General features: G+C 42.0%; 1 protein-coding gene across 1 annotated transcript in view; it reads right to left on the bottom strand.

Moving 5' to 3' along the window:
- Positions 1-26,745, bottom strand: part of LOC134312294 (ADAMTS-like protein 1) — a 239,367-nt gene that overhangs the window by 13,891 nt on the left and 198,731 nt on the right. The window contains exons 15-19 of the mRNA XM_062994128.1: positions 19,304-19,593; positions 10,390-10,519; positions 3,770-3,980; positions 3,249-3,428; positions 84-237 (exon numbers count right to left, since the gene is read on the bottom strand). Coding sequence (XP_062850198.1) covers positions 84-237; positions 3,249-3,428; positions 3,770-3,980; positions 10,390-10,519; positions 19,304-19,593 — 965 coding nt within the window. The remainder of the gene's footprint in view (positions 1-83; positions 238-3,248; positions 3,429-3,769; positions 3,981-10,389; positions 10,520-19,303; positions 19,594-26,745) is intronic.

Below are 26,745 nucleotides of genomic sequence, written 5' to 3'. Positions count from 1 at the left end.
GTTGGGCTATAGAATGATTATGTTTTAACTTCAGGATGAAATGCTTAATGTGTGCTCGATTTCACATAAAAAAATTCTCTTACTCTCACAGGGTCCAACGGAACACGATCGAGCCGTGGATGGCTTTGGAACATTAGCGCAGGCCTCCGGAATCAGAGTTCGGTACTGTCCAGTCTTCCCTAGTCTCCTGCACACCACTAGCAACCTCTGGGTCCCTTCTCCACAGGTTGCTGAACACTGGACATGCAACAGATACTTTCAGTAATTTACTATGCACAGATGACCGCATTCAGTAACTGGGCTGTAGATAAATTGTGGCCAGGAGCTGTTATGCTAACCCTGGCATGAACTACGCTCTTGTTCGCCAAGGGCTGTGAGCATTCCTCTAACCTGATGAGCAACAAGTTCACATACAGCTGCAGAAAAAGTTTGTGAAGACTTTGGAATTATTTGGATTTCTGCATTAATTGCTTATAAAATGTGGTCTAATCTTTATCTTGGTCATAATAACTGACAGATGCATTCATTCTGCCTCAAGTAATAACACACAAACAGTTGTACTTTCCCTGTCTTTTTTCATTAAATTGAATAACGATTTCCAGTTCATGCTGGAGAAGAGTATATATTTGTTAATATTTTCTCTAACTGCTGATCAGGATTTCTTGCATTAACGTTTTCAGGTCATGCCACAGCATTTTAAATGCCACAGTCTATTCCAAAACATAATTTAATTGAGTCTATTCCAAAACCTTTTCCTCCACTGCATTGTTCAAATTCTGTATATATTCCCTTATGCACTCTGGTGACCCCAGAGCTTGCATGACACCCTCACTAGCCGAAAAGAGGCACAGGCTAGCACCAACTTTGACACGTGTGAAGTTTCTTTACATCGGCCAGTGGTGGATACATATAGAGAGCCCTAAAACATGTACTCACACTGACCTCTCTGTATTCTGCACCTATTGAGCAGGCGCCTCATCTAGAAAGGTGGAACTGCCGTAGCACTGTAGCAGCGGCAGGGAAGGAATCCGGATCTAGCCCTACTTTCCTCAGACACAGCCAAATTGGTTTGGTTAAGTGAATAGTCAATAGTGGATGTGACAGGCTAGCGTAGTAGATGGCTGCACTACAAATGTGCCCACAAATGAGTTGTTGATATACTCATTCTATTTTAGCCATTGTGTTCATGCCTCATGTAACTTCTATGCCCCAAACAGTGATGATTCCTTAACTGTCCTTCATTGTTGGGATAAGGTTTTAGTGTGGGATTGCAGTGCCTCATTCTATCTAATTCCAAAGAGTCCAAAGAACTATTCTTTGCAGCAGTATATTAGCTTAATGTAATTTTTTCCAGAGGAAAGAGTGAGAAAATATGCTATACTCTCAGAAAATAAGTTCCACCACTCTTTAGTGTAAGCCTTAAAGAATTAGTCTACAAACCCCATTTACAGAGAAAAATTGGAACATTTTGTGAACATCATTTAACTTACAAATGTAGATCTAAATGACTGTTAATGTTTTGTCTGATCAACTTAATCAGTTCAAAATGAACAACAATTTGGGTCTATCACCATCTACCATACATGATATTGTAAAAAAACGGCATGGCCAGAAACCACTCCTAAATGTACGTGCCTTTGAGGCCTCAGCATGCTACTGTGATAAATATAGCCGCATGGGCTTGGCAGCACTTTGAAAAAGTGTTTTTACTTAACACAGTGCCAAGGATAAAACAGACAATGTACTGTATATTCCTGGGAAGTTCATGGTTATTTTGAGACCATGCCAGGCTTCATTCGGCATGCTGTACAACAGTCTGCGTAGACACAGAGTACATGTGCTTGACTGGCCTGCCTGCAGTCTATATGTCTCCTAGCTTGAAATTCCATTTGGAAAACTGCAACAATTAGTGTCCTCAGTTTCCAAACTATTAAAACAAGTGAAATGAATAGTGTAATTAGATCAGAATCTGAATGTGGTTCTTTTTACAAATATTGATGTAGATCAATGAAAACATTGGAAATCCTTTCTTTGTCCTTTTGTTAGTTAGAAAAATGTTCAAAAGACAAAGTACAAGCACAAAGTACAAGTTCCATCAGTAAATTTTTTTTTTAAATTTAAAAGAAAACAATCAAATTTAAAGGGCAGTTGTAGCCTATTGGTTAAGGTATTGGACTAAAAATCCAAAAGTCGCTGGTTCAAGCCCCACCACTACCAGGTTGTCACTGTTAGGCCCTTGAGCAAGGCCCTTAACCCTCAATTGCTTAGACAGTATACTGTCACAGTACTGTAAGTCGCTTTGGATAAAAGCGTCTTCTAAATGCTGAAAATGTAAAGAAAAGAAGAAAAGAATCAAAAACGATACTTTTATATGCAAAGAACCCTTTTTTAAGCTACAATTAACTGTTTTTTTTAAATCGTCAAGTGAAAATCGCTCCACCTACTGTGATACACCAGGTTATATAGCTAGAAGTATGTGGACACCTGATCATGAGCTTGCTGGACATCCTATTCCAAAACAATGGGTATTAATATGGAGTTGTTGCCGCTGTAACAGCCTTTACTCTTTTATGAAGGCTTTCCACTGCCCATTCGGTAACAGCAGCATTAGTAAGGTCAGGCACTGGTTTTGGACAAGAAGGTCTGGCTTGTGATCATCCAAAATGTGTTCAGTGGGGTTAAGGTCAGGGCATCAAACTTGTCAAACCTTGTCTTTATGGACCTCACTTTGATCACAGGGGAAAATTCATACTGAATTACAAAGGGTCTTGTTTGAATTTTTGCTAGAATTTCAGAAGCATATCATTTATTTAACATCACTGGTTTTATATGCTTGTTTGCAATGCTTTGGCAAATGAACTCAGTTATTAAGAGGGGTGTCCACACACTCTTGGCCATATGGATTAATGCTGAAAACGGTGCTCAAATTTTCTTATGCAACATGTGAACACTGTTTGGCTACTTGAGTGTGAAGTAAAACTACAGAACATTTGAATACACTTGTGCTTTATACTACACTAACCAAACCACAACAGGGCCAGTGAGGTCACCTTGAAGCCATAAATCATTTACCAATAACCTTGCCAAAAGAGTTTAAGTGTGACATAGAATACACAAAACACACAATAATACAACATGAGCCCTGTGGCTGAATAAAAAGTATGAAGATTAATAACAGGGTGGACAGATTTTTGAAACCTGACCAGAAACATGAGATCAGTTGCCCTATGGGACAATATGTGTCTGACCTGAGTCCAATCTGAGAAGACCCACTGAGCTGGGCAGTCTGTTTGTCCACAGAGCTGAACTGTTGGCAAGCTTGGCAAGGGACAGAAGGTTTCAGGTAACTCCAGCACACTTCCATCTGCCATGCGCTGCTTACAGAAAACCGCCCTCTTCTGACTGCCACCTCCACATGTGTGAGAACACTGCATGAAGACAAAGCAAGGACTTCTTACTGAACTTACCTTGAATTGGCTGCCAGGGCTATGACCTACACAAAGAGCCAACATTCTGTCATACATTGTGCTCTGGGAACTTACAAGGAGCGTACTGTTTTTATTAATAAGTTGCTTGATATTACTTCGGGGTCAGCTGGAGTTTGACCGAATAAACACATGCGACGCATAGATCATTAAAACTGCTAACTGTGTGTATCATTTAAAGACATGGTATGGTCATTTTAATGTCAGAGTAACCAAATTAAAAACATGACACATTTCTACACACTATCAAGAACTATGCAAATACAGAAGCTTTCAAATGTCACCTGACTCCATTCCTGGGCATCCCACATGGGAGGGCAATCAAAGCGATTACAGGCCTGAACGGAAGAGGGCTTGAGCTGTCGACACATCTCATCTTTGACCTTTTCTGTGTAATTGCTGTGTGCGCTTCCTTTCAGCATGCAGGTTACTGCTCGAGTCTGAAGGCCAACCCCGCACGTTGCTGAACAGGAGCTCCAGGCCTCCACCTCCCACCTGGACAGACGTACAGTACAGGGATTTATTTATTAGGATTTTAATGTCATGTTTTACACACTTTGGTTACATTCATTACAGGACATGTCATTACTGGTTACACAAGATTAATCAGTTCAGAAGTTTAATGGACAATTTTGTATCTCCAATTAACCTCACTTGCATGTCTTTGGACTGTGAGAGGAAACCGGAGGTCCCAGAGGAAACCCACACAGACACGTGGAGAACATGCACACAGAAAGGACTCAGACTGCTCCATCTGGGAATCAAACCCAGGACCTTCTTGCTGTGAGGCAACAATACTACCCACTGAGGCACCATGCCGCCCTTACAGTACAGGTAATAATTTGGAAACATCTGATTGAATCTATTAGAAGTCATTGTGATCTAACAGATGGGCATTTAGATTATAGCCATTAGGGTCTGGCTCTTTCATTGTCTGCCCTCCTTTTAACTAAAGGCAAGTGTGATGACAAGGTAGCCTAATAATTTGGATTCAAGGTCCAGATTTTAATGGTTCATATCTAAAAGCTGTTTTTGAGGCCAATATAAATAACAAAGATGGTGCTTGTATGAATAACAATAACATACACCGATCAGCCATAACATTAAAACCACCTCCTTGTTTCTTCACTCACTGTCCGTTTTATCAGCTCCACTTACCATATAGAAGCACTTTGTAATTCTACAATTACTGACTGTAGTCCATCTGTTTCTCTGCATGCTTTGTTAGCCCTCTTTCATGCTGTTCTTCAATGGTCAGGACTCTACTACAGAGCAGCTATTATTTGGGTGGTGGGTCATTCTCAGCACTGCAGTGACAATGACATGGTGGTGGTGTGTTAGTGTGTGTTGTGCTGGTATGAGTGGATAAGACACAGCAATGCTGATGGAGTTTTTAAACACCTCACTGTCTCTGCCGTGGGCAGCGTCCTGTGACCACTGATGAAGGTCTAGAAGATGACCAACTCAAACAGCAGCAATAGATGAGCGGTCGTCTCTGACTTTACATCTACAAGGTGGACCAACTAGGTAGGAGACACTGTATTTAAAAACCTTAGCAGCGCTACTGTGTCTGATCCACTCATACCAGTATACCAGCACAACACACACTAACACACCACCACCATGTCAGTGTCACTGCAGTGCTGAGAATCATCCACCACCTAAATAATACCTGCTCTGTTGTGGTCCTGTGGGGGTCCTGACCATTGAAGAACATGGTGAAAGCAGGCTAAAACAGTATGTAGAGAAACAGATGGACTACAGTCAATAATTGTAGAACTTTAAAGTGCTTCTATATGGTACGTAGAGCTGATAAAATGGACAGTGAGTGTAGAAACAAGGAGGTGGTTTTAATGTTATGGCTGATCGGTGTATATCTGGGCTCCTAAGTAAAATCCTTCACCCTGCTGTCACAGGTTTGTATCCAGACGATGCTGTTGATGGCTAGAAGTTCAAAAAGGCAATATTTTGTATAGCTCATGTATCTGATAAATAGCAGCTGGCATTCTAGTTGGGTTCAGCTACCCAGTTACATTGCACAAGTATATTGTACCAGCTGCCCAGTGGAAAAACCTATAAAGACAAACGTTTGCCCTGTACCGTTCCTGCGCAATCTCATGTTTTACTTGCCTGGATACTTTGACATTTAGGCTATAAATGTGATTTAAAAAACTCTTTACCGGCACTCAAAAATATGTTATATGAGTCGATCAAATAAACAACTCAGACTTTAGCTAAAATGTTAACCAAAGACCTGTTGCTATTTTGTTGGAAACAGGATCAGCTATTAAGATTCCTGGTCCCAAGTTGAAATTGTGTTTAGAACTAAGAAATTACGCCAACAAAAACCCACAATTACATCGAGAACCCAGGTAAACATAAAGCTTTTTAAAAGATGAAGGAAAAATGATGTTCAGCCCTACCTGGCTCTATGTAAAAAGAGCCATTTAGATATAAATGTAAAAAAGTCCCCCCCTAGCTACTAAATCAACCAGTTAACTAAATTCATTTGACCACTGGGTTCATATTCACTAGTCACACCCAGGCATGATTACCGCCAGACCTGTGGTATGATCATTTAAAAGCTGCATTTAAAATGGATGAGGGGCAAATACTCTGACACAGCACTGTATGTGGAAACTTTAGCAAGACTGCTGGAAAAGCATGCCATTTGGTTCTCTATAAATCTGGCTGAAAGAAAGCCCAAAGCTTCATCAAAAACTTTAAAAATATAACATGTAAGATATACATACTGAGCCAAAGTGAACCAGGCACTAATCAACATGTGGATAAAATCTTCAAAGAAAATGTTATACAACCCCAAATCAGAAAAAGTTGGGACAGTATGGGAAACGCAAATAAAATAAAAACAGTGTTCCTTACATTTACTTCGACTTTTATTTGATTACAGACAGTTGGAACCTGAGATATTTCATGTTTCATCTGCTTAACTTCAATTCATTTGTTAATATACCTCCATTCCTGCATTTCAGGCCTGCAACACATTCCAAATAAAGTTGGGACGGGCACAATTTAGGGCTAGTAATGAGGTGAAAAAATGAAATAATGATGCGATTTTAAACAGGTGATGTCAACAGGTGATTGTAATCAAGCGGCATCCAGGAAAGGCTGAGTCTTTGATGAGCAAAGATGATCAGAGGATCTGCAGTTTGTCAACAAATACGTAAGAAAATGATTAAAATGTTTAAAAACAATGTACCTTAATGAAAGGTTGGAAGGGATTTGCATATTTCTCCCTCTACAGTGCATAATATCATTAAATGATTCAAGGAATCGGGAGGAATTTCAGTCCGTAAAGACCAAGGGTGCAAGCTTAAGCTGAACGCCCGTGATCTTCGATCACTCAGACGGCACTGCATCAAGAACCGCCACTCAACAATAGCTGATATAACCACATGGGTGAGGGATTACTTTGGCAAACCTTTGTCAAGCACTACAATACAGAGCTACATGCACAAATGCCACTTAAATCTTTACTTTTTTTTATTATTTGCATTTTCCATGCTGTCCCAACTTTTTCTGATTTGGGGTTGTACAAATAGATGTTAAATGTTATGTAATGTTAAGTGATATGGCATTTATTCACGCTTCCACAACAGCCACCTTACTGGTTGTGTAAATAATCATAGTGCATATAGAATTTACCAATTTCTCCCCATTTACATTTTCAGCATTTAGCAGATGCTTTTATCCAAAGTGACTTACAGTACTGTGACAGTATATAGTCTGAGCAATTGAGGGTTAAGGGCCTTGCTCAAGGGCCCGACAGCAGCAACCTGGCAGTGGTGGGGTTTGAACCAGCAACCTTCTGATTACTAGTCCAGTACCTTAACAACTAGGCTAAAATTGCCCTATTTACCCAAATTTACACTGGTGAACTGCAAAGATTTTATATTTAAAAACTATTCTATGACTTCTATGAATGGTAAAAGATTTAAAACCTTCAGCTACAATGAAGTGTACATGTTCACCATTGACATTGAAAAAAACATGAAAAAGGTTCCCAGGGACCTGAATAAATATCCACATGGTCACAGTGTGGTAAATATTACAATCCCACTGGTGCCTTTGAACCGAGGGTCACCTCTTCAATGCAGGTGGTGGCAACAGCTGAACTGGAATACACTAGCACCTCCAACCTTTTGAGACCACCAGCGTTTAGCTCAGCTCAGCTCAGCTCAGTAGGACACCTCCGCTGTATGGCAGCCACTCTGAGCCCCCCTTCCCATTGATATGACAGTTCAGGATGGAGGAAAAAGCTGCAGATTCTCTTTTACAAGGCAAGTAATTTAAGCATTTGAGATGGTGTTGAGGCCCAGTGGAGGGCCACCAGCGGCCAAGGGCAACACGCTCAACACAAAGTTTGTTGTGCTTGAAAATAAAAGAAACACTTGGAAAAACAAGCTGGTGGAAGGCAAAACGCTTCTAGGTTTTCATGTCTGTGGTGTGATGTGAGGAACTCCAGCACATCAGGGTACAGTGTATGTGGACAACATAATTGCTATATTACATTCTGCAAATGGTTGAAATATTTCACACTGGGAACTTTAATGCCTTAATATATTAACACACAGCAGCTGCGAAATACAGGAGACAGTCATTTCACGCTTCACAAATAGTCTCTCCAGTATTTCTTCTTTATGGTTTGGCAAGATCATGGTCTTTGCATTAAACGTATTAATCTGAGCTAATAACTAATCAAGGTCACACATGTTTATGACTACGCTTTGTCTATTCTTTATGTATTACTTTCTCAGCCTTTCACTTGGAAATGTATTATGAATTATTTCACAACATAATATTGAATATTTCTGACAGATGATGCTCTGAGAGAACTACTGTTCATTCTCCAGCTCGTACATGTGTAGATCATGAACCATCCTGACATCCCAGCAGTCTCTTTAACACAGGCAAACTGATGCTGATAGTCTCTATCCCAGACTGCACTGCTACAGCAGGGGTGTGTGGGCTTCATTTCCTGACCTCGCAGGGGGAGCTCCATTTGATTCCAAAAGCTTAGCATGATAGCAGCTTTCAGCCTCACAGTGTCAGAGGCAGGAAACCCGTGTTTGCAAGTTTTTATAACCAATTAACGGCACCGCACCATGAACCGCCACTCAACAATAGCTGATATAACCACATGGGCAAGGGATTATTTGCCCACAAATGCCACTTAAAACTTTACTGTGCAAATAAGAAGCCTTATGTTAACCATGTCCAGAAGTGGCGTCGACTTCTCTGGGCTCAGAGGCATCTAGGATGGACCATCACACAGTGAAAACGTGTATTGTGGTCAGATGAATCAGCATTCCAAGTCTTTTTTGGAAAAAATGGACGCCGTGTGCTCTGGACCAAAGACGAAAAAGACCATCCAGACTGTTATCAGCAACAAGTCCAAAAGCCAGGGTCTGTCATGGTATGGGGTTGTGTCAGTGCCCATGGCAAAGGTAATTTACAGCATTAATGCAGAAAAGTACATTAAAACCTTAGAGCGACATATGCTGCCTTCAAGACATCATTATAGACGTCCATGCACTTTTCAACAAGACAACGCAAAACCACATGCTGCACACATTACAAAGGCATGGCTATGGAAGAAGAGGGTACGGGTACTGGACTGGCCTGCCTGCAGTCCTGACCTGTCCCCAATAGAGAATTTTGAAAGGAAAAATGCAACAACGACGACCCCGTACTGTTGCACATCTTAAGACGTGTTTGCAGGAAGAATGGGACAAAATAAAACCTGAAACACTAAATCACTTGGTATCCTCGGTGCCAAAACGTCTTTTAAGTGTGGGGAAAAGGAATGGCAACATTACAAAGTTTATGCTTTACTGTCCCAACATTTTTTGGAATGTGTTGGAGGCCTGAAATGTAGGAATGGATGTTTATTAATAAATGAAATGAAGTTGAGCAGATAAAACATGAAATATCTCAGGTTCATCCTGTCTGCAATCAAATAGAAGTCAAAGTAAATGTAAGAAACTCTGTGTTTTTTTTATTATTTGCATTTTCCATGCTGTCCCAACCTTTTGGGTTTTGGGATTTAGGGTTGTACTTTTTTGTCGCTAAATGGCTGAAACTCATGTCTATGTCCAAGGTTTATTGTGGGTTTCCTGAAAATCTTCTGGATATAGCAACTCAATGTTTATATCAATAGGCTGGTTTGACTGCACCTATTACAGTGATCCATAAGCAAGCATTAAAGGTGAAAAGTCTTGAAGTTTCTTATCAATTACTGCTTCCAATATTAGCAGTACAAACTAGAGGCTGCCCCTGAGTCTCTGAGCCAAAACACTGTAAAGCTCAAATACATTTTTTCTCTGATCATATGGACTAAAACCAAAAAAGCAACAACAAAAAATAAATAAATAAAAGCTTCTTTCTTGCATGGCAAAATCCTAGCGAGTTAAATCCTTGGTGATTTAAAGCTGGCTAGACTGTAAACAGTGTCTCCTGTGTTCCATTCATGCCAAGAAGCCACTGTTGAGCCCTTGAGCAAGGCCCTTAACCCTCTCGGCTTCAGGGGTGCTGCTTTGATCCCAGCTTCCAAGCAAGATGGGATACAGAGAGAATAATTTAATTGTACTATACACGTGTACATGTATATATGACGAATAAAGGCATTCTATTCTATTAAGATGTTTTTGGTGGTTATTGGTTTATACCTTACCATTCAAAAAAAATCCTCTTAGTATAAGGTGACAGGTTTTTGGGTTTTGTTCCTTACCTTGGCAATGAGCTGTTTATATATATCTATATCACATTGTCATATTTTCAACAAATCCATAATAACTGTTAAGTTAAAACTGTAAACTTTGACTTAAAACTTTATACATAATAAAGAGAATAAAAAAAAAAGATCAACTTATTTAGTTATTACCGTGGAGGACACGCTTCAGTGTTGCAGGCCCGTATAAGTTCAGGAGGTCGTTGGGCACTCACACATTCACTTTCATCTGCGGTTTCTCTCGTCTGCTTGTTCAGGCAGATCGCCACCGCCTCTTTCATCCCTGAGGCAGAAATTATAAACTCAAGTCAAGCAGGACGCTGTGTATTATATTACATACCATCAAGTGAGTGACACCATCAACTCTGAGTGATGTTTCAGATAGGTTTATGGTCATACAACTAGATAAACATATTTAATAACCCTAGAAACATGAGTGCAGATACAGAAATCCTGCATAACGAACGATGTTTCATCATCCAAGAATCTCATGGATTAGGTAATTACATGCCGCACCTACTGTGAAAGAAGAGCAACTGATTTCTATAGTGATATACTGTGTACTGTGTATAGTGATATATAGTGTGTACTGTACTATACATCTGTATTGCACACTTTATCAGATGCTATACTGTTGTTATTGCTGCTGTGTTGTTTATTCTTTGTTTATATACAGTATACATTTCTATTATTTAACTGCGTATCAGTGTTTATTTCACATGTTTTATTAGTCATTTATCTTCAGTAACTGCTTTATTTAGCTAATCTCCCAAAACCAGGTGTAAACAATAAACAACCATATTGCTGACAGTTAATGTCAGCGTACTAATGGGCATTGGTCGATTTTTTTAATATGATAAATGTAAATGTAAATTAACAACTAATCAAATTGATAGCTCAGGGTTCAAGTGACCCACCTTTTATCCATGATTTTTTATGCGACCCAGGCAACACAAACAATGCATCTTACTCTTTCTGTACAATCTGGTCTCACTGTGATTTACAACAGTGGTCCCCAACCACTGGGCCGCGGACCGGTACCGGTCCGTGGGTAATTTATTACCGGGCTGCACAGAAAGAATAAATAAATAGAGATCAGCAATGAAAACGCTACTTTTTTTTGCGGGAGCGATATCTCCAAACACCCCTAGGTGGGAGCAGCATCTCGTTGCAGCAAAAAAACCTCATTTGTGAGTAGTAAAGTTATTCTATTTTAAATCCCCCAACCCCTGCCGGTCCGTGAAATTACATCTTATATAGCCGCTCAGGTGGCGCAGCGGTAAAGTACGCTAGTGCACCAGAGTTGGGGTTCTGAATGCATTGCATCGACTGGGTTGGGCGGCAGCATGAACAACAATTGACTGTTGTTCAGGGTTAGAGGGTAGAGAGTCGGATCATAGGTCCTCATAACTGGTACAACTGCGGCTCCTGCTGGCTGACTGATGGCGCCTGCACAGGGCTGAGGAATAATGCTGATGGGGGTGTGACCCTCCGTACACAGCGTCCATTAGTGTATGAACTCGACTCCTGCAGGTGAAAAATGCAGTCTGTACTGATTGCGTACCGGAGGGGGCGCAAGTCAGTTGAGAGGCGTCCTCAGTCAGCGGTTAAGGGTCGAACCAGTATAGAGGACGCAATCAGGGTAATTGGACACGACTAGAATAGGGGAGAAAAATTGGGGGAAAAATAGATAATAAAAAAATAAAAAAAGACATCTTATATGAAACCGGTCCATGGTGCAAAAAAGGTTGGGGACCACTGATTTACTAGATGTAGCATAAAACCTCCACAAGGGGCATTCGAGTACAAGTTTATTTAATGATTATTTTTCTCTGCGACCCATATTTTCACCCAGGGCTTGAACAACCCTGCATTAGCTAACGGCCATGTGAATTTTATCATATTCTCAACGCTCTTGTATCGACATATTCATGTTAGTCAATAGGTCCACATATTTCACTGTTTTCAGTCTAGACCATTTGGTGTAGCATTTTTATTGAGCTGCTTTTTGCAGTCCTTGTTTAATTTATATCTGACAACCTGGATCATAATGGCCTAAAAGATTACCTAAATGTGTAATAGGAATAAAACAAACATAACAAACAAACAAGAAACACCCACAACTGAATGAGCTACAGCTTTGCTAATGCCAACCACAGTGTGAGCAGGATTAAAGAATTTGCAAATATGTAATTTATATTATTGTTAATAAGCCTTTAGTGACACTATGGCCTATTAATACAGATTTACAGAGACAAGATAATGTATAAATCATTGCAGAGGGTAACTATGGGGTGTGGAGTATGGAGAGGAGTGTTAGCTGAGACAGAAGCAGACCGTTATTAGGAAAGGAAGTCATAACTCTTATTTCGAGTATGTTAAGTGAGATATGGAGACAGGAAAGGAAAAGCTTTGACATTTACAGGCCCCAAGATAGCAGAAATATATCTCTGTATGTCAGAGCAGGAAGACAAAGTGTCACAAGGTGAGCCGCTCTGTTAAATTATTATTCTCACTGTAGGCTTGATGGGTTTATTGCACCCACAGAAATGCCCTGGATCACCCTGCACCACGCCAAATGTTGGCTAAGTGGTATAAAACACACTGGACTCTGGAGCAGTGGACATGCGTTTTCTTTTTTTATATTTTGTTTATGCATTTTCTCCCCCTTTTCTCCCTTTTAGCACATCCAACTGCCTGATCGCGTCATGCTTCCTCTCCACCAATGCCGATCTCATTTCGTCATCTACATTTTGACAAGTGCATATGTGGATCAGCACTGTGTATGGAGAGACACACCCTGACAGCACTCTGTTCCCGCCTCTGTGTAGGTGTCATCAATCAGCCATCAGAGGTCGTAATCACATTAGTGATGAGAGAGTCCCTATCCGGCTTTAATATCCCACCCCTATTTGAACAACAGGCCAATCGTTGTTCATGTGGCCGCTCAGCCCAGCGGGCAGGCAGAGCTGCGATTCGATGTATTCGAGATCCCAGCTCTGGCGTTCAGCGTGTGTTTTACCGCTGGACCACCTGAGCAGCCGACATGTGTTTTCTTCAATGATGAACTATACATCGTGCTCTGGATTTTTTTTTTTTACAGACAAATCTCGATTTAAAAAAGGCAAAAAATAGTACCTACCTAAATGCAAGTCAGGGATCAAATTTGATGAAAGAAATGAGGAATAACAAGGTGGGGCTGGAAATGGTAATGTTACAGAATTCAATATTGTATTCTAAAAGACAACAGTTTAAGCAAGTCCTTGTTCAGTGTAAGCATAAACATCTACAAACAACATGAAGTGCATAAGATAATCATGGTTTGAATGATGGGGGAACTGGGGAGTGTGACCTCCAAATGAATACTTGGATCCCAAAACCCACCCCCAAAAAACTGCTTGTGGGGTTATTATTTAAAATATAAAGTAATACATGCATTTCTCGCTGTGTATATATAAGGCAGTTGTAGCCTAGTGGTTAAGGTACTGGAAAAGTAATCAAAAAGTCACTGGTTTAAGCCCCACCACTGCCAGGTTGTCACTGTTGGGCCCCTGAGCAAGGCCCTTAACCTTCAATTGCTTAGACAATATATACTGTCACAGTACTGTAAGTCACTTTGGATAGAAGTGTCTGCTAAATGCTGAAACACCGAAAATAATTCACACTCTGAAAATAATGGTTCAATAAGTGTGGTGTGAAAAACCTTGACTAGGCTACATGGAACCTTAAAATTATTGCCAGCATTTTTGGCATTATTGTTAACTGAAAGTGCCCAAACACATGTGGATGAATAGCAGTGAATGCATACAGTTATGTTCCAAACTCTAGTGAAAATTCTTTCAAGATGAATGAAGGTTGTAACAGCAGCGAGGGGGAAAACAAATGCCATATTCATTCTCCATGGTTTTGGATGTGGTTTGGATGTTATATATAGTGTGGACAATTCACAATTAGCAATACTTTCTAAAGCAAACACAATCGAGCAAACAAACGTACAGCCTAACCCCAAACAAACACGGAGTGATAAAACGTAATTAGTAGTGCTCATAAAATGTCTCATTTAGTCTAATCTAAACACCCTCTTGATTACACCCAATGAGCCAAAGTAACATCAAAACACTCAAGATTTTGGGGAAGGTTATCCAAACAGTGCATACCCGTTTCTAAAAAAATGCAATTATTGTGAGAGCCCCAGACTAATGAGTTATACAGCGCTGGGTCTGTCAGTGGTGTCAGAATCGATAATGAGGTTAAAAATGTCTCCTACATCAAAGAGCCAGTTAGAATAATGTTACACAGGACTCCTCTGAGAATGTGTGTACAAATGTAACACACAAGAAAGAGGAAATGAGCCTTTTGATCATTGTGTAAAAATATGTGTAAAAGAACAGTATAATCACACTGCATTGATGCATTTACCATTACAGCAAAAATGACGCAAAGAGGATTTATCTAATACGTTTTATCTAATCTAATTTATCTAATACTTGCTTGCCTAGTCTAACACACTGCGAATAAATGGTTAACACTGTATGGCCATAAGTATGTAGCCATCCATTCTAATTCCTGAATTTAGGTGCTTTATCCACATCTGTAGGTTTATCTGTTTTGGCACAACTCTCTCTTGTATACAATGCAAAGTCAATATAGACAGAGTTTGACAAGCATGATGTAACTCCAGTGGCCTGTAAATAGACCTGACCTCAACCCCACTTAAAACCTTTGGCCTTCCTCAAACTGTAGCCACAAAACTGATACTGCATACTATCTTCTGGAATGTTATTGTATGCTTTAGCATTGCCTTCTCTGGATCAAAGGGCATCGGCCCAATGAATAACATCCCCAGAGCATAATTATTCCTCCACCTAACCTTAAATTCATCCAGTAATGGTCAAGCATAATATACCACTTTAGAAAACTTAATGCCACTGCTTAAAAGTCCAAACTCATGATTTTTTATACCTATTTTTCCAAAACTTATAATTTATAGTGATCCTAAGTTCATGTAAGGCCACTCAGTCATAATAACCAATTCATAAAGCTTCAAACGGAGAATTCTTGCATGTAATAAATGTTGAAGCCAAAAATCAACCACAACATACACCAATCAGCCATAACATTAAAACCACCTCCTTGTTTGAACACACACTGTCTATTTTATCCGCTCCATATAGAAGCACTTTGTAGTTCTACAAATACTGACTGTAGTCCATCTGTCCATCATTCTCAGCACTGCAGTGACACTGACATGGTGGTGGTGTGTTAGTGGATCAGACATAGCAATGCTGATGGAGTTTTAAAACACCTCACTGTCCCTGCTGGACTGGGAATAGTCCACCAACCAAAAATATCCAGCCAACAGCCACCTAAATAATATCTGCTCTGTGGTGGTCCTGACCATTAAAGAACGATGTGAAAGCAGGATAAAAAAGTATGTTGAGAAACAGATGGACTACAGTCAGTAATTGTAGAACTACAAAGTGCTTCTATATGGTAAGTGGAGCTGATAAAATGGACAGTGAGTGTAGGTTTTAATGTTATGGCTGATCAGTGTATTTTTACATACTTTTTCAATCAGTAGTGCTGTTCTGTAGCTTGCTGACTTGTAGGGAAGAATTTTGACCATGTAACGTATCTTAACACATTAGAATCAAGGCACCAAAGAAAGAAAAATCTAGAAAGGAGAAAAAGCTATTTGTAATGCTCAATGGCAGCCAAGCCAAGTTAAAATGAGCACAAAATACATTGTGCACTAGTGGACTTTAGGCAGTTTTTGGCTTATGGACAGATGTGATAAAGGTTAACCTCCAAAGTAATGGAAAGAAAAAGGGTTTTAAAAAAACGTATTCATTTTGCAAAGAATAAACATCACATCTATAAACATGGTGGCATAAAAACAATGAGTCTTAGTAAAACTTGTCTTTATTATTGATGTGCCTGCTGACAGTGGAGCAAGAGAAATTCAGAAGGGAAACAGAAGCATCTGCTCAAATTCAGCCAAATGACTCAGAATCTGTCAATAGCACTTCACTTCACAGCAGAGCAAACACCCAAAATATAAAGCAACTCTGTCATTTTCAGAGCCAAATCCTAAAATATGTTTTGCCAAGTCAAAGGCAATCACTTTACCCCACTGAGCAGCTTATCATTACTCATTATTATTCCATTTATTTTCACTAAACTCTTCATCCCGGTTTGGCTTACAATGGGTCCGCCACCGCCCAGACAAGAATATTCACAGTACAGGGCTCCAGTTTATCTAAAGGACACACATTTACTTACTTGCTTACACAAAGAGCCAGTCAGCCCTCCTTCTACATGTTTTTTTGGTTAAGGAAGGAAAACAAAGTACATATATGATACTCATGCAGAAGACTTAAAACCTATTACACATAGTGATCGGAGACGGTGATTAATAACATGTCAACAGCACCCATGTTGCTGTGCGGCACCAACTCTAACAGCTCTGCCAACATTCACTAGGACTAGGAATTGTTTTCTCTGCCACAATGTTTGTAATTGTGTAGTTCTATTACTGAAGAGAAAGTAATGCCAACGCAACACCATTAGAGACATCATCAGAGAAGATACCTGACATGGTTTTGGCTATAGGTCTTAGATGTCGGGCAGTTATTGACAATAATATAAGTAGTAATAAACATAAAAATTAACATCCAGTATACAATAAAAAGAACATGATTAAACTCCACACAGACAGAAACAAAAGAAGGTTAAACCCAGGCTACTCAAATCCAGACCTAGTAACTGGCATTAATGCTCTTATGGCAACAATGGCAAACCATACAGACATCAGCCTACATAGACTCTAGGTCATTCACAGATAAACCAAAACATCTGGACCACCTGGTAAACAATGCCGTTAAAACAGCTTTGACCCACTGAGATATGGACTCCACAAGACACCTGAAGTCCTGTGGTATCTGGTACCAGGACATTATCAGCCGGCCCTTTCACTTCTGTGATGTACAGAGCATCCTGATGCCATCTCTTTTACAAGTAAACAGTATACACATACATGGCTTTCCGTTGGACTGACAACTTCCGTTGCTCTAATGCCCAGTTCTGATGCCTGTGTGCCCATCATATGTTCTTTTTTATGCATGTTCTCCCTTTTTCTCCCGTTTCTTTTCCGCGCGTTCAATTTTTACCCAATTGCGTTATGATTCCTCTCCACTGGTGCTGACCCCCGCCCCGATTGAGAAGAGCAAACTCACACACGCCCCCTCCAACACATATGCAGTAGCTGACTGCATCTTTTCACCTGCATGAGGCGAGTTCATAAGCGGATCAGATTTGTGCACGGAGAGACACGCTGATCAGCATTATTTGTGTAGGAGCCATCAATCAGCCAGCAGAGGTCGTAATTGCATCAGTTATGAGGTCCCTCTCCGGCTCCCTCCCTGTATGAACAACAGCCAAACGTTGTTCATATAGCCACCCAGCCCATCCGGATAGCAGCGCTGAGATTTGATACGATGTACAGTATTCGAAATCCCAGCTCTGGTGTGCTAGCGTATTTTACCGCTGCGCCACCTGAGCGGCATCATAGGTTCTTTTAACGGTGGACACAAGTTAGCATGGGCACTTTGATTGACCTGCAATCATGCAGTCCAACACACAGAAGGGTTTAATGCACTGTATTGTGACACATTCACTTGATCCGAGCATAAGCCAAGACAGCCCTTCTGTTTGTCTGTACCAGATGTCCTCTGGTATCAAAGAATCTTGGATGCCCAACAACCTATTTGCGTTTTGTGGTTTTAACTTTCCACTCTCGGTGAGCACTTACCATGGCTGCCCATGATCACCCCCTGTTGTTTCAGAGATATTTCAATCTGGCCAAAACACTTTGGCCCTTATCAAAGTCATTCAGGTCTAGTACTAGTACGAACTACTCTTCGCCCAACATTTAATATATCCTTGACTATGACATGCACATCTCTCATGAAACAGACATTGGCATGCACATTTTTTTTAGCTTATCAGTGTATACACTGGTAAATTTTTGTTTTTATCATGTTGGGTATTTTTATCTGAATTAAAATCTATTAGTTTCCATTGGAAAATCACCATGACAATGATCTCAGTGGGGCAACATTGTACAGCAATGTGAGTCCTGTGGACCTAGGTTTGATTTTCACCTCCAGATATTTTCTGAAATCATCACAAGACCTGCAAAAGGTGAAGTAGTTGCTATAAATTAAGTGATTGTACAAAGAAACCTCGATTTAATGGACCTCCATTTAACAGATTTTGGATTTAAATGACAATTGTTCAGTCTGATTGTTTACATTTCGAGCGAGAAGCATACCAAGACCAGTAGTTCAGTTATTGTACGCTAACCGGCGCACTTCTCCCTGTTTACATGAGTGATAGGCTTTATTTTGTTGGGAGGCTCGCTTTGTTCTCATATTTTCTCTGTGTTTTATGCTTAGTTATGCACCAGCACTGCTCCAGTAACCACCAGCAGTGCTTTAGACTCAGAATAAGTCCCCACTATACAATTTTGGCAAAAAACTTCTCCTCCACCACACAAAGTAAATACAATTTCTTCCCAGTAGTACAGTACACCAATTTTAATATTTATTTAAGGATTTTACATCACATATTTACATATCTATTTACGCTGTTAATTTTACTGTTTATGTGCATGTAATATGTACATGTTTTGCACTTTTGTGGACCTTTGTGCTGTGTTTTTGTATATTTTCGCACCCCCTGGAAAAAAAAAACTTGCTGTTTTGGACTATCGCATTTTACAGACCAGTACACCCGCCTTTCAGTCCATTAAATCAAGGTTCCATTGTATTTGCATTGCACTCTGTCCATTTTTTTAATTCTGCATATTTCTGCACTTTGTTTTGGGTGGAGCCAAATCCTGACCAGAACAATGCAGTAGTAAAAATTTATGAAAAAGGGAAGCAAAGCTTTAGTCATAGTTTCACAGAAGTCTATGATACTGGTGTTTAACAAATATAGTTCTCTCATTCCTTTCAAAAATGATTGCACAGTTTAAGGTAAAGACTGAAGGCAATCAGTTACTCACCTCCACCACATGTCTTGGAACACTCAGTGAACCCATCATATTCCCAGTCATGTAGTTCCTCTCGCTCTGTAGTGCTGCTAACCCTCTCACTCTCATGCTCAGCCCTTACTCCTGGACAGGGGGTGCGATAACAGGGCTGGATTTCAGTCGGCTTCTGTCCTTCACATTCATCATCTGGAAGATCAGCGACTGTCTGGGAGAAGGGCAGTAACACCTGACACTTCACTGTTCGCTTTTGTGTGCCAGCACCACATGTTCTGCTGCATGGCCCCCACGCTCCTCGAATAAACCTGACAAAGAACACAAACGGATCAGTAAAATCTGGAATACTACACAATTCAGTCTTAGCCAGTTCTTTCCTAGTAGCTAATAATTCACCATCAGACACCCTGGATATCTCATTCCAAGTCGAGAGACATTAATATGAAGTTAACCCCAGCTTCTTTTTGCAGTTATAACAGCCTACACTTCTCTAGAAAGGTTTTGCATAATACTTCAGTGTTTCTGTGTACATTTGTTCCCATTCAGTTAAAAGAGTATCTGAGGTGAGGCACAAACATTGTCCAAATAATTTTGGCTATCAAGTCGATATTGCAAACCAAGCAAGAACACAATATCTAAGATAATCATCATTTATCATAACTAGGGTCCTACTAAATTCCCAGTAACATGTGCTTAATTTCATGGACCTTGTTTTTTTAAAGAAAAGTGTCACATTTCACGGCAGTCATTAAATAACAATCATAAATTGAATGATAGAATAAATGGAAGCTACAATAGACAGCACAGCTTAATAGCTGAATGTAAACCTAGAACATCCAGTTCGGTGCGAGGCTTCATATTTGAAAATACTTGTCCATGTTTTGACACACCCACCTCTGCTTCCACAGAATTGCTTGGGAGTTTTCCAAACTTAGTTACCCTAAAAGTGTTTGTAGCCTAAAACTGCTTCAGATTACGACATCTTGGACATTTTGACCAACAGAATGCTAACTGAATTGCCGTTGCTAGTGTAACAGACCTTTCTGTTTTGTAGTGTGCTGACAATGTTTGATGAGTGTGTTTATGTATTAAGTGCATCACTTTGGGGATTCCATAATCAATGGAAAAGTGTTCTTCTCTACACACATGATCATCTCTCTGTTTGTCTATGTACAGTTTATTTCTTACTTTATACACTCAGCAAACTCTAAAGATGCTCGGTTACATTAGGACCGCCCCACAGTGCAAAGTATCCAGTAACCATAAAGTACTTGAATGCTGCTCAACTGAAAAACGTTAAATGCTAAACACAAACCTTAACTTTTGAATTTCACAGCAAATTGCATTACACGGGAAATGGCTCAATTTATGGTCCGTGGCGTGAATTAGGTATGGCCTTAATCATTACCACTATCATAACACTGCTGATCTGTGTAGTTCTAGTCAATATCACAGTTACAGAATGGTGCTCTCAACTAAATGCCACCCGAGAACTGACCCAGGGCGATGGCTAGCGCCTCCTCCTCCTTCGCCTGACCGCAAGGCCTGTTTGGCTTTCTTAAACTCCTGGACACAGATGGCAATGGCAATGTTGAGAACTGAAACTGCAATCTCCCCATGGAGCTCATCTGGGTTCCTTCTGGCACCATTCTTACTATCCCATATTTTAGTTATTTACAGTTATTTACAGTTAAATTCAAAACCCCAATATTTTAAAAACATCCAGCTGTACCTGCAGTTCATTAAACAGCTGTAAAGCATTAAGTCCCGACACCCTTAAATAAACTGCTTTTGATACATTTTTCCTGTTCCTCAGTGGAAAAACTGAAATACATTTTGATCAGTGGTTTCTGGTTTCTCTTAAAAGTAAACTTTTTTGAAGTCAAAGTGTCATAAGGATGGGTTTATATTCTATTTTAAGCTGTTAAGAAAATAATGTTGCCAGTTGAAGAGCTGAGCATGAATGAATACAAATAACAGATAATAAAAGCTTATGATTAAGTTTTAGTTATATTTAATACAACTTCAGTATTAGTTGAATAAAACAGTTGACTATAATACATATTTTACACATTGTTTTATACCAAGTGTTTTTTTAATTTCACATTTTGCTTGATATTTTTGGTTTATTATATTAAAATGCTTTAGATTTATATTGAAATGGCAACACAGTGTCCCTCCCTGATTGCCAATGATTGTTTTGTTGTTGTTTGTTTATTAGGATTTTAACATCATGTTTTACATTTTGGTTACATTCATGACAGAAACGGTAGTTACTCATTACACAAGGTTCATCAGTTCACAAGGTTATATCAAACACAGTCATGGACAATTTAGTATCTCCAATTCACCTCACTTGCATGTCTTGTGGACTGTGGGAGGAAACCGGCGCAGACACGGGGAGAACATGCAAACTCCACACAGGAAGGACCCAGACTGCCCCACCTAGGGATCGAACGCAGGACCTTCGCCAATGATTGTTTTCATGAACAAACATACATGTAGAACTGGACTACAGGACAAACCAAAAAGGCTTCAATGTTGGTTCCCACTTTTCTATGCAATAACAATGGTCCAGGGACACTAACAACGTCACTTTTTTCAGAGATCTCTTTATATTTAAAGTATGGTGACATTATCCCTATATAATTTCACAGTCCAACATATCAGCCATTATGGCATCTGCATAGGCAGCAAACATTAAGAAGAGTCAATGAAAAGTCTACAGAATTGTCTAAGAAAGGCAAATATATCCCATCCTTACATTTGGCTTCAACTATCCTGCAAAACGCATCATCTTTAAACAGATTTGTAAGACGCTCTCCAGCACATGCTATTCTGTTTGATGTTGGCTAAAGCTTTTCATGATCTTGAAACAGTCTGCGCTTGGAATCAGGTCTGTGATTTAAAAATATAGTGAGGGATGATAAGAGCACTTTAACTGTCATCAGCTCATCAAAACATAAGGCAATGCCCTGCCATCTGTAGAAAATGTGTGATCCTGTGAAATTAGAATATAGTGGAAAGCTAGACAGACTTTCTGATGTTCTCTAATCTAATGCTTCATTGTGAATATGCCTCTGAGGCTGTGATGGATATTTCTTTACTTATTGAAACTGTAACACTGCAGCACAATCATGGATCAAGTTTGTATGAGCCAATACAAACCATCTATCTATCTGTCTGTCTGTCTGTCCGTCCGTCCTAAGAACATTACTTACACAAATTACTGAAGGTCTATCAGTATAGTAAAGACTGTACAAAAAACAAATCCTAATAAACTTGAAGAAGCATTCAAAGCAACTCCAATTAAGAGTCCAAAGAAGGGTATCATTCTGGAGAATTTATATGGTACCTTAGTGTTCAGTTAAACTCTGAAAAAATATCTAACTATAGCCACACTGTCAGCCACCCTTTTAGGTTAGTTAACAAACTAGAGGGGCACTTGTTAGAATAGTTATGGTAAGTGTCACGTGGGAGAAAGGAGGACTCAAACGCAGAGATAATATAAATTAAAGATCTTTATTTTTATTTGATAAACAGAAATATAACAGGAAAACAAAAAAACCTAAACTAAAAAACCGATCGGAACCTCCGACGGAAGCCGCCGGTGAAACCGGCAGAAAAAAGGCAATAAGAAAAACTAAAAGAGAGCGGACACGAACCCCGGTCTTTTGGGTGAAAACCGGGGACTTAAACACCGCGCCAACCAGGCACGGAATGAAGATACGCGTGAGCGCAGAAAGCGCTACTGAAATCGGCAGCGGAAGCTACAAGCTCCGCTGAGCGTTGACCCCAGCACAGCGGTAGGCTGGCGGGGAAGTGATGCGGAGCGCACGGCTTACGGTCGCGGTGACAGGGGCACTCCGATCTAAAAAGGGGAAAAAGAGACAAGCACAGTTAGGAAGCTCCACTTGCGGATTCGAACCGGGGTTGGTGGCAGACCGGCCAAGCGCTTAACAAAGTCGCCACCCAGCGGTTACCGAATCCAAATATAATGTTCCATAAGAGATACTGCAGCAAGGTAGCACCAGCGCCACACAGTGGTCCGGTGCGCACCCGCTAAGCTAATGGCTAACGAAACAACAATAGGCAGTTCAAAGACTGCGCGGCATCGCACCACCCTATTTCAATGAAGACAAAAGAAAAACCTCAATACCTCAAACCTTGCGGTTTCTACATGCCCGAATGGCCTTATGCCACCAGGGCTACCACCTAAGGCTACGAGAACGGCGTGGGCGAGCTACCACCGGCAACAGGAAACAAACAAAAGGTGCGACACCCGCCACTGTGTGATGCTGGCTTAAGTAGTCATCGCCACAGCTGCGGGTGATCAGCCCTAATTGGTGACCCACTACTTATGGCCTTGTTTACTGAGCTCTGTAAGACCTGTTTCGCTGGGAACCCGGGGCACGTTCACCAGCTACTACAGGCTTCGTTATAGAACCCCCTCCTCTAGGGACAGCTCCTGAGGTCCCAAGACCCGCAGCTAGGTTCCGTCGGAACTCGCGGATCAGTTCCGGGTCCAGGATCTGGCGAGCCGGTACCCATGAACGTTCCTCAGGGCCGTAACCCTCCCAATCCACCAGGTATTGGGTGCTACCCTGAACCTTCCTGCTATCCAGCAGTCGGCGAACCGTGAAGGCAGGGGCCCCCTGGATGATACGAGGGGCGGGGGGTTTGGGAGGGGGTAAGACTCCCCCGCACATAAATGGTCGGAGATGGGAGACATGGAAGGTTGGATGCACTTTCATGTGGGGAGGAAGCTCCAACCTATACGTCACCGGGTTTATCCGCTTTACCACCTTGAATGGACCAATGTACTTGGGTGCCAGCTTGTGTGGGGCACCTCGAACGGGGAGATCCCTCGTCGAGACAAGTACTCTTTGGCCCGGCCGGAAGGTAAGAGCCGGCTGCCGCCTGCGGTCAGCCTTGCGCTTCATAGAGCGCTGGGTGGCTACAAGGGCCTGCCTAGCTTTCCGCCAGGCGGCGCGGCAGCGGCGGACATGAAGCTGTACAGACGGGACCGCTACCTGCTGCTCCTGCTCAGGAAAGAGCGGCGGAGGGTACCCGAACTGAGCTTCAAACGGTGACATACCAATCGCCGAATGATGCAGGGTATTGTGAGCAAACTCTGCCCACATCAGCTTATCCGACCACGTGGTCGGATTCCCTGCCGTCAGCCGACCTGAGCATCTTGCTCAGATCCTGGATCAGCCTCTCCGACTGCCCGTTGGACTCCGGGTGATACCCGGAGGATAAGCTGACCGAAGCGCCAATAAGTTGGCAAAAGGCCCGCCAGCACTGGCTTACAAACTGCGGGCCCCGATCTGACACAATGTCTGATGGGACCCCATGCGCTCTCACCACATGTTGCAGAATGATTTGCGCGGTACCCATGGCGGATGGCAGCTTGGGCAGCGGAACAAAGAGGCAAGACTTGGTGAATCGGTCGACAATTACCAATACAGCCGTGAACCCTCTGGACTTTGGCAAGCCTGTCACAAAGTCCAGGGAGATGTGGGACCACGGTCTAGCAGGTATTGGTAACGGATGAAGAAGGCCCCTTGGGCGTTCTCTGGGGCTCTTGTTCAGAGCACACACAGAGCAGGTACGGACAAGATCACGTACCTCATTCTCCATCCCCGGCCACCAAAATCTTCGGCGCAACAAAACCAGGGACTTAGTCACGCCTGGGTGCGCCGCAAACGGGGAAGCATGAGCCCATTCAAAAACCTGACGCCGTACGGATGAAGGTACGTACAGTCTGTCAGGAGGTCCCCCATCGGGGTCGGGTTCGGCCCTTTGGGCGTCCCGAATGACCTTAGAAATGCCCCAGGTGACTGGGGCCGCTATCTGGGTCGAGGGGATCACGGGATCAGGTCCGGTCTCCGACCTAGTCGGCTCCCACTGTCTAGACAGGGCATCCGGTTTAATGTTTTTGGATCCCGGTCTGTATGACAGTGTAAAGTGGAACCTTCCGAAAAATAAGGACCACCGGGCCTGACGAGAGTTCATCCTCTTTACTTGTTGGATGAACGACAGATTCTTGTGATCCGTCCAAACAAGAAAGGGATGTTTGGCCCCCTCGAGCCAGTGTCGCCACTCCTCTAATGCCAATTTAATGGCCAAGAGTTCCTTGTCTCCAATCGGGTAATTCCGCTCGGCTGGAGTCAAGCGGTGCGAGAAGAAGGCACACGGATGCAACTTCTTCCCTGGCCCCACTCTCTGGGACAGCACTGCCCCTACTCCAACCTCAGAGGCATCCACTTCGACCACGAAGGATTCCTCTGGGTCAGGTAACTGCAAGACAGGTGCAGTTGTTAAGAGAGCTTTGAGCTTATCAAAAGCTTGTTGGGCCTGCACCGACCATTTGAAAGCGCCCTTACCTGTAAGGGCCGTCATTGGAGCAGCGATAGAGCTGAAGTTCTTAATAAAACGCCGAAAAAAATTTGCAAAGCCCAAAAATCTTTGCAGTTGGCGTAAAGAACCTGGAGTTGGCCACTTCTCCACAGCAGATACTTTAGCCGTGTCCATGCGCAGGGTGCCCTGGGAAACCACGAACCCCAGGAATGAAACCATGGGGGAGTGAAAGACGGACTTCTCCAACTTGACAAACAAATGATTGTTGAGCAGGAGCTGGAGAACTCGTCGGACATGCCCTATGTGTTCGTCGATGGACCGACTAAAGATAAGAATGTCGTCTAAGTAAACATAGACGAATTTACCAAGAGTCTCCCGCAAGACCTCATTGATAAATCTCTGGAAGACTGCGGGGGCATTCATTAACCCAAATGGCATCACCAGATACTCATAGTGGCCAGTGGGCGTAATGAACGCAGTCTTCCATTCATCCCCCTGCCTGATCCGGATCAAATTATACGCGCTGCGAAGATCGAGCTTTGAAAAAACAGATGCTCGCTGAAGGGCTTCGAAAGCCGTGGCCATCAGCGGCAGCGGGTATCGATCCTTGATCGTTAAGGCATTTAGACCGCGGTAGTCGACACAGGGGCGCAGGGTGCCGTCCTTCTTACTTACAAAAAAGAACCCTGCCCCAGCTGGGGAGGACGAAGGACGGATGAACCCCTGTTTGAGGGCCTCACGCACATACTCCTCCATAGCGACCTTCTCTGGACCGGAGAGCGAGAAAAGGCGCCCTCTAGGGGGAGTAGAGCCGGGCAACAAGTTGATGGCGCAGTCGAACGGTCTATGGGGGGGCAAGTCCTGCGCCCGGGACTTGCTAAAAACCTCCCGTAAATCATGGTACACAGGAGGAACTGTGGTCAGATCCGGGGTCTCCATTCTGAGTACTGGCGGAGTGTGCCTCGTGCCAGCCTGAAGCAGGCACGAATCCTGGCACCGTGTTCCCCAGATGAAGATTGACCCGGTGACCCAGTCGATCTGGGGGTTGTGTCTTTGCAACCACGAGTGACCCAAGACCACCTGGAGGTGAGGAACGT

This window comes from Trichomycterus rosablanca, chromosome 4 (assembly GCF_030014385.1).
Source record: "Trichomycterus rosablanca isolate fTriRos1 chromosome 4, fTriRos1.hap1, whole genome shotgun sequence".
NCBI classification, from domain to species: Eukaryota; Metazoa; Chordata; class Actinopteri; order Siluriformes; family Trichomycteridae; genus Trichomycterus; species Trichomycterus rosablanca.
Note: the sequence above shows the minus strand (reverse complement) of the source record. Positions and strands in the feature narration are given on the sequence as shown.